The 9,293-nt window shown below is 34.4% G+C and overlaps 1 protein-coding gene across 1 annotated transcript; it reads left to right on the top strand.

The window, feature by feature from the left end:
• Positions 1–1,452: 1,452 nt before the first annotated feature.
• LOC113737791 (desiccation-related protein PCC13-62-like) lies at positions 1,453–3,163 on the top strand. Its single transcript, XM_027264966.2, has 3 exons — positions 1,453–1,815; positions 1,977–2,202; positions 2,595–3,163. The coding sequence occupies exons 1-3, from the start codon at positions 1,490–1,492 to the stop codon at positions 2,991–2,993; spliced, it is 951 nt and encodes a 316-aa protein (XP_027120767.1). The 5' UTR covers positions 1,453–1,489; the 3' UTR covers positions 2,994–3,163.
• The last annotated feature ends 6,130 nt before the right edge of the window (positions 3,164–9,293 follow it).

Below are 9,293 nucleotides of genomic sequence, written 5' to 3' on the forward strand. Positions count from 1 at the left end.
AACTGAGGTAGGTGGTGATGGGGCTGCAAGTGGCAAAAGAGGAAAGGGTGAAAGAGCTGGAGAGGGAGGTGCTGTGCCAAAGGGAGGGAAAGGTGATCCTTGGGAGGGAGGAGGGGGTGATAAGTTTACAGATGGAGGGGGGCAGTGGTGGTGGCGGTGGTAGCACAGACGGAAGGGGAGGGAGGGACGGTGTTGATAGTAATGGTAGTGATGATTGGGGTTAGGGAGGAGGGGAGAAAGTAGGACAGGCTGGAGGAGAGGATTGAGGAGGTGGAGTGGAAGAGGTTGAAAGTGGAAAAGGGGTACTTTTGCTTTCAACCGGGAATGAAATGTGTTTTTCGGTTTTGCCCTTAAAAATATACCCACGTGAGAGAGACGTGCTATTTTCAGTCGGAGAAATGAGCAAATACGAGTATTAGGACCCCAATGGATCATAATTTATATGTTAGGGATGATTCTGATTGATTTTAAATGTTGGGGACTAAAAAAGTTTTTTGTGAAAAATGTTAGGGACCAATTTGGCAAATTTCCCTTTACTAAACGAAAAATTCTAAACTTTTGGAATTTCAATTATAATAACAATTTCATAGGGGAAGGATTGGATTGGGTGGTAAAATAGCAAAAATTGTACGTAGAATTGTAGTTCCACTTGAATTTTAGCTCTATGGAACCAAACACAGCCTTAGTGTCATCAGAGGCTGCTGGATCGATCTCCATATCATCAAGTTGTAAGTTGCGTAGCGATGTTGCTGACTGCTACTTCATGAAGTTAAAACCTGGTAGAAGATGCGTGCTTTTCAACGGCTAGCAGGATAAGATGCTTCCATGCTATACGGACTTAAATGATTCTCGTTTGCGGTGCCCTAATGCTCCAAACTTGAAAAAATTGGCAGCAGTTCAAATGGTCAAAAAACGGATCTGAATTACACAAATATCTCGCACAGGTTTGTTTCTAGTGTAAATAAGGACAATTTTGGTGTAAATCATTTTCAGTATTCAAAAGTAGAAGTTTGTGCAAATAAAATGGATTTGGACGTAAACAAGTTGGATTTGGATGTAAATCAGGCACAGTTAATTTGTCTTAGTTTGATGTTAATATTTGCAAACATGGTATAAATTACAATAATTTAAATTACTAATCTACCCCCAAATTGCGTAAAATGAAACTTCTGAGGCCCCGGTCCCCGTCAAAATGGGTGTAGCTTCTTCGGTTTCTCGATGATATATATGAATTGAAAAACTAGCGTGGCACACACATTTTGACTTACATTCTTCTTGCCAATCGGCATTTCAGTGACATCTTATCTTACATAATACGTAGAGAAATTTCATGCAAAGTCCAAAATTACCAACGAACATTGTGCCGCTCACGTAAATTACACGCGAGTAGAAACTACTGAGGTAGGTATATTTTGCCGCTTAGAAATATATATAAATAGCAAAGGCCGTAACACTTCTTCCAAGCTAGCTAGTACCAAGTTATTAAGCCATGGCATTATTCAGTTCCAACACTTTTAATTCTCTTGTCTTGGTGCTTTCCCTCTCCATCATCCTCAACCTTCTTCCTAGCTCTTTTGCCAGCAATAAGCGGGGAATTCCGCAGTCAGATGTCGATCTCTTGGAATTTCCACTGAATTTGGAGTACTTGGAAGCTGAGTTCTTTTTATGGGGTTCTCTGGGCTATGGATTGGACAAAATAGCTCCTGAGCTAACTGGAAAAGGTCCAGAACCTATTGGTGCTAAGATTGCCAAACTGGATCCTTTCGTTAGAGATGTTGTTGCCCAATTCGCATTCCAAGAAGTTGGACATCTGAGGTAATTTAATTACTGGTTGATCCGTACATAAAAAATTCCTGAATCATGTATTTTTTTCTTCATTTAGTCCAGCGGAGAGGGAAATAAAATAAAAGGTTTCGTTTCTAAGAACCATCATCAATCATTTGGACAGATCTTGATAAATTTTGTACTTGAAACAGGGCAATTAAAAGTACCGTGCCTGGATTTCCAAGGCCATTGCTGAACATAAGCTCAGAATCATTTGCAACTGTAATTAACAGTGCAATCGGGAGGACCCTGGAGCCACCTTTTGATCCTTATGCTAATGACATCAACTATCTCATTGCATCCTATGTTATTCCTTACGTTGGACTCACCGGTTATGTCGGAGCAAATCCAAACCTCCAAAGTCCTGCTGCGAAAAGAGTATGTTACAAAATTACAACAATCTAAGCATCTATTTTCCCTTCTTTGTTTATATTTTAACGACAACATTAATCCGAAAGAGCTTAGAAACTTCAGTTTTATACCCGATTAAGACCTAACGAACTAAAAGTAATGTTTTACCACTTGGTATCTAGTACTTCGAGTTTGCCTTGATTTGGCACCACTTACAGGGCCAGCACCGAAACAATGATTTACCCCTAAATTACTTTTTTTTCTCATACAATTCTGATGCTTTTTGTTTGTAAGATTACAATCTCTGAGACAAGATCTGTCTATAAGATTACAATCTCTAGACAAGATCTATTTATAGGATTACAATTTGTGGGATTAGGTTACAATTTTGTTTTGTGTGGTGCATTGATTAATTTCAGCTAGTAGCGGGGCTTCTAGGTGTGGAATCAGGCCAAGATGCAGTGATTAGAGCATTACTATTCGAGCAGGCATATGTGAAGGTAAAGCCATATGGGATAACAGTGGCAGAATTCACTGACCGTATATCAAACCTAAGGAACGAACTCGGACATGCGGGGCTGAAAGATGAAGGGATAGTGGTGAAGCCAAGTGAAGGTGCAGAAGGAAGAATTTCGGGCAATGTTCTTGCTGGTGACAAAGACTCCCTTTCATTTGGTCGAACACCAGAGGAAATTCTACGAATTGTGTATGGAAGTGGGAATGAGAGTAAACCCGGTGGATTTTACCCCAAAGGAGCTGAAGGTCGAATAGCCCAGTCACATCTTAGATTGAACGAGGCATTATTGAACTTCAATTGATGATTAGAACTGCTGAGTCTAGTAGTTTTCTTATGGTATTGATGATCAAGTAGTTCTTTTTAGTTTAACTTTCAATGTATTAGTAATTTATCTACATCCCAAATAAGTTTCTTTCCACTGTAATTTCTAAGGATATATTGTGATATTGAATAAGATTTGGCTTGTTCTTAGTGTTTTGGATTACCAAAACTACATCAAAATATTATTCAATGACGATGCATCTGAGGGTTGTCAATCTATATTTATGAGTATCTAACAATTGAGGCATAAAGATGACAAAAATACTAAAAAAGAAAAATTTCCATGTCTTCTTTTTAGTCATCCTAATGATCAAAAGTAGGAAAATATATGTCCAAAAGATCATTCTTCATTCTTCATTCTTTTTATAAGATGATAGAATATAATAAAGATTTTGAAAGTACAAGTCAAAGTGTTGCTATTGAAATTCATTGTTCGTTTTGCACTTTCATGAAGAGAATATTGTCTAAAGCTAAATTTTACGGTTTCAATTACTATAAACAATAAATAGATTAGGGAGTACAAATTGACGAAAAGAGAAACTATCAATCAAGAATTGAACATTTAATGAATTAACAATTTCTGTTAACACAATAACACTTGAAAAGAGTAATACAATGCTACCTAGAAAATAATAAGGCTCAGAAGTAAGTTATGAAGGTCGAAACAAAAATTTAAAAAGAAGTAAAAATTTAAGTATTCATAAGGATTAAGGCCAAAAGCTAGAGGGAGGCTTTCCAAAAAAAAAAAAAAAATTCTAGGGAATGGAGGGAGGATTAAAATTTCGGAAGAGCAAAGAAAAGGGCCTTTGATGTTTTAAAAAAAAGGGCCTTACAAAAGAAAATGAAGAAGTAATGATATCGTGTCGGGTCTTGATTCAATAGTATTTATGCAATCAGGGGAAATCCAGTATGATTTGCTTGCGGGAACAAATGGGGACAGTAAAAACTTACACAAAGTACTATATCCTAAGAAGTATAAAGGCGGGAATGGAGTTAGGAACAGTGGTTTTGGTCCCTCATTGGCATCCTGAGTGTGTGGGCTTTTTGATCATTTTACAGTGATTTTCAAAGAGTGAAGCGGTGCCATTGGAGACATTTGTGGCTAGAATTTGTTTGTAGACTGTATACTGACCATTATATCCTTAGGTACCAATTTTGCCCCCGAGTGACTAATTGGTTATCAAAGCCAAGGTTGGCTTTTTTGTCTGATCGCCCAGCTTCTTGAATTGTCTTCACAGAGCAAACGGTGTGCTGCGCTTTTTCCTATGCGGTGGCTTCCTATTGCGTGGTTTTGTGACTTTTGTCTGCTACGTTTCATCAACTTTCCCTTTTCATTAGGTACCAATTTTGCACTTTTGCCTATCAAATGCTACAGATTAGTGCAGATGATATACTACCGATGGCACAAAAGGTAATATTGTTACAGTAAAAAAATTTCCCAGTCAATTTTATAACTTCAATCAATTGTCGAAATAAAATCTGTCACAGAATCAACAACCAGATGTGCTTTATGTCAGCAAAAGACTTGGAAAAGAAATCTACTGCCTCCAAGTGAGGAAATGTACTCATCCTCTCGGAAATAATATAGTAACAATGTACAACAAAACAGCATGCCTACCAACTGAAGTAGCACTACTGCCAGTTCCAGCAAATCAACAAGAACCCACCTGCACGCTACAACACCCCAGCCAAGTGACCAAAGACAAACTATATCAACATTCGACCATCACGATCACATTGTAGAGATCAACTTTTGCGGTTTTGCCTAGCTAATGTGTATAGTATGCACTTTATGATGCTTTTGTCAAACTTAAAGCCTCATGTCCATCCACTGTATTTCTAACAGCTAGAAGAATCCTTTTGCCGAGGCTAATTAGCTCTTGCTAACTTTTGATGGCCGACTGAGAATACTTACTAATGGCCATATATAAATTTATCTCATGTATGAATGTAAAAATATAAATAATTATAAGAGCATCCCTGAAAATTCTTGAAAACTCAATCCCTGAAAATCTGAGCACCCTCGAGCCTCGCGCGAGGCCCAGGCCAACTAGTATATATATATATATATATATATATATATATAGTTTAAACTTGCACAAACTACTTGAATATAGAAAAGGATAATGTACCCATGATTTTCAAAATGCCAAGAAAGCGGCAGGACCAAAAGGGCTTTTCCATCAAATGCAGTGTTTGCTCTTTAAAGTAATTTCTGCAAATCAATTCATGACAAATAAATGACAAAATAACACTTTGAGACGAATATCCTGAGAGATTTCGGAAAATTAAGAACAAAATATGTAACAGACAGACAATTAAATATGCCATGGTAGCTGTACGCGAAGTACTAAATATTTGCTTCAAAGACCAAACTTAGCTGTGGTAAGAATAATAACCTAAATCCCAATTGAACTCTAAAACCTTTTTATTTTTGGCAAGCTCTTTAGTCCGGAGATGTCAGCTCCAAATTTATTAAATATTAAAATTAAAAATATACGAGTGGACTATAAAATCAAAAAGTTTCCTTAATTGAACTCTAAAATCTTTTACTTTCAAATTTTTAAAATAAGGTCTGCAATCTTCTTTAAGTCAGAAAAAAAAAAAAGAATCGAGCAAGCTTTGGTAAGAACAAGAACCAAATGTTAGGTAATATAAAATCCCCAATTTAACTTGAAAACATTTTTTATATATTTTTTATACGAATTATAGGGAAGAAAAAAAGAAATCGTGCAAGAAGATTCTAAATCTCCTTATATCTTGATATATTAAATGAAATAATTTATCTTTTTCAGTTCAAGTGTATGATGCCATTTGTGCACCCTATCAAGTGTGTTGGCCTTGGGGGCAGGTTTTGCATACCATTCGTGTGTTTGTCTCCATGCATAAAAGAAAATTTGTTGTTAGTCTAACCTCAAGAAAAAGTCAGAGATTCCAGTATAATCAAAAAGCGGATAGACTTCATTAACTTCATGTCACTAAATTGCCATCTTGACACCCTTAGATAACCTTTGACTATTTTATTATTTAAAGTTTGGAAAATCAGAAAATAATACTATACATTTAAGTTTTATACTTTTCTAGCTCCTCGCTTTTAAAATGATGCATTTTCGTCTCCTATACACGAGATTTTGTACTGATAGTCCAGCACTTTTCAGATTGTTTAGTTTGGCCCCCACATATGAAAAAAGTGCACCGTTTTCATCCCAAAGATCATTCTTTGTCACATTTTCACGTCAAATTCTAATTTTGTCATAAACCAAATCAAACTCAAAACATAGTCTTTTTTTTTCCTTGAGGTACCAAAGCTCATGCTTTGAATTTTGCAATAATATAATGAAAAGCTGAGAGTTTTTTACCTCAACTAATATCTTTTCTAGATGCCTAAAATAGGTAAAATTTAATTTAGAGGTGTTTTTAGGATACAATAAATGGTTTTTTCATTATAGTGCAATTTTTTGTGAACTTAAAGAGTTTTGTAAACAATTTTAAATTTTTTTCAATCTTTTAAAAATTTTCATCAAATATGTACCACTCTCATTGTGATAGTTTTGTCTTGCTTGGCTTCAAATTGTACCAATAGTAATTTTTAACAATATTTTATGAAATTTACAAATATAATAATCACAAATTTTGTCAAATCTGTTTAGCTATTTCTAGTGAAAATTTGATTGAAAATAAAATTTGGGACAAAAATTGTGTGTTTTTGAATATGTGAGGGACCAAACTCATCATTTTAAAAGTGAGAGATTAAAAAAATATAGACCTCAAATGGAACGGATCAAAATGTATCAAAATATGAGGGACTATTTTTGCAATTTTCCCTTAAACTTTCATCTTATTTCTGCTTTTTGTTTCACATTTTTTCATAAATACTTTAGTCCCATCAATAGGCTTGACAAAAAAAAAATTAACAAATAAATACAAGTCAGAAAAACGAAATTAGTTCTTAGAGCAGATTAGGACTTGTTACAATTGTAATGCTCTCAGGCCCATATAAAGCCACATCGGGTAGAATACATAGGCCCGTTTGTTTTTGCGCTGTTTTTTTTTTTTTACATAAAAAAGTACTTTTAGATGTTAAAAATACTTTTAACGTGTTTGGTGAATATCTGTTGGAATGTATGCCCTAAAACTATGATTTTGTTTAATACATTCCTTATTATGTTTTGTATTTTAATAACTTCTTCTTTATCTATTAAATGCTAGATATAACTGATAAAGTCCTTAGAATACTTACTAATGTGATGGTGGTCACAAGTATTAATGACTATGAGATATCAATCACATTTATAGTAATATTCTTAAATTTCTCTAGTCATAGTACTAATGAGATAGGACATCATTAGTACGGAATGACTAGTACACAACTAGTTTCTACTTAATGTATGTAGTGGTTGTTCTCATCAACCATGGTATATAGATACCTAGGTTAATGTGTAGATGATTTGTAAAATACAAATACATTGGAATGATCCGCATAGAGATCCCATTAGGATATCTATCTAGTGCCAATGATCGTATCTCTTGTGGTAATTTATGTAAATGATCCTATGACTTGAGATCACCATAGTATCTTGAGTGTGAATCACTACATTTTGACTCTATTGCTTGTTACTTACTGAAAGTGACTTAGAGAATAGAGATTGGGTGTAGTGTGAAGCACGGAAAGGTAATGAGTGATCAAGAAAGGATTCATCACTCCGATAGTAGGAGTTGATATCCAGATGGCCACTAGTGGGAAATTAACCCTAAAAGGTCTATTACATTAGGTTAATTGAAGAATATTTTCAAGTTAACCTAATCTAGGGTTAATTCTGGAAACTAGTAAATTTAATTAGCCATTAAGGAATTGGCACTTATTCCTCATTCCTTGACTAATTGGATATCGGTGGTGAAAGGATAATAATTACATGGTAACTTCTCATGGAAAGGTTAGGTCAAAATTCCCTTGACTAATTCCGGGTACTTGGGTGGTCATGATGTGTTGCTAGACACCACTCATGATTTGTAATTATGAATTAATTAATTATTGTAATTAATGATAAAATAAAGTTGTTTATTTTATCTAATTCTTTTTGGGAATTATAAGTCATAATTATTGCCAATGTATTTGGAGCCTATTGGATCACACGCATTACAGTTTTGATTCTAGATTAAAATTATATGTCCGAGTGAAGACTTGGAAATAAAATATAAGATACTTTCGAGATTTAATTACAAATAAAATAAATTCCAGGCCTATTTGAGCAGATAGGAGAAAATATTTATCTCCTATCTATCAGATAGCTGAAGGATAGAGTTTATTATTGGATAAAAACCTATCTCTTCCTTTTTCTTTCTATGAATCCGATCTCTATTAGAACAATGAAAAACCTATGACTCTCTCAAGGAAAAAATAGGGTTTTGGCATACATAGAGAGTGGAGAAAAAAAGTATGTGAGACATACATAGAGAGAAAAATATAGACAAGGAAAGGTGAAAAGAAAGGCCGGCAACTTTCATCCCTTTCACACATATATCGTAGAGACGATCCAAATATCACTCTTGCGTGGATTTCGGTAGAGGCAGGACATCTGGACTACTCAAGGGGTTGTTCGTCTTCTCCAATTTGGCAGAGGAACGTCACACGAATTAAGATAATCCGTTTTCCCCTTTCTTCTTGAACCATACGCAAAATCTAGGGTGATCCTGAGTGGGTTTTTGGGAAAATTTTTAATTATTTCCGTTGCCTTTCTGTCCCAAAAACCTATCAATATCATCCCACAAAATTAGAAGTGAAGATTTTGGTGTTAAAAGCACTTTTAGCAAAATCTCAAATTTGGTGCTTTTAGAGTAGCTTTTGTACTTTAAAAAATTAAATATTAAATTTAACCATTTTATCCTATATTATAAACTAAATAAAGAGATACATACATTTTAAAATTTTTAAATCACACATTATCTAATATAATAAGTACTTATTGAACTATATCTCTAAATAATGACTTAAAATCACTTACACACTTAATAAGTACTTTTATTAAAAATTCTATTAAAAAAGTATTTTTTAATAAACTACTGTAATCCCAAACTGGCCCATAATATGCAGAATTGCATAGACAACTCCTAATTTGGATGACGTATTAGTGTACTTTCCACATTTCTACTCTTAAAACATTCTAAATTTCTTTTCTTTGACTTTATATATGAATTTCATTCCAGTTGGTCTTTGGTTGAAATCATTTGATATATGAATTTCATTATAGTTGGTCTTTGGTTGAAATGATTTTATATCTGA

This window comes from Coffea arabica, chromosome 3e (assembly GCF_036785885.1).
Source record: "Coffea arabica cultivar ET-39 chromosome 3e, Coffea Arabica ET-39 HiFi, whole genome shotgun sequence".
Taxonomy (NCBI): domain Eukaryota; kingdom Viridiplantae; phylum Streptophyta; class Magnoliopsida; order Gentianales; family Rubiaceae; genus Coffea; species Coffea arabica.

Excerpts from the sequence above, each read along its gene's own strand:
- LOC113737791 (XM_027264966.2), top strand. The coding sequence starts at position 1,490 with ATGGCATTATTCAGTTCCAACACTTTTAATTCTCTTGTCTTGGTGCTT. Across the intron at positions 1,816-1,976 it reads CAAGAAGTTGGACATCTGAG|GGCAATTAAAAGTACCGTGC; the intron begins GTAATTTAATTA and ends TACTTGAAACAG. Across the intron at positions 2,203-2,594 it reads AAAGTCCTGCTGCGAAAAGA|CTAGTAGCGGGGCTTCTAGG; the intron begins GTATGTTACAAA and ends GATTAATTTCAG.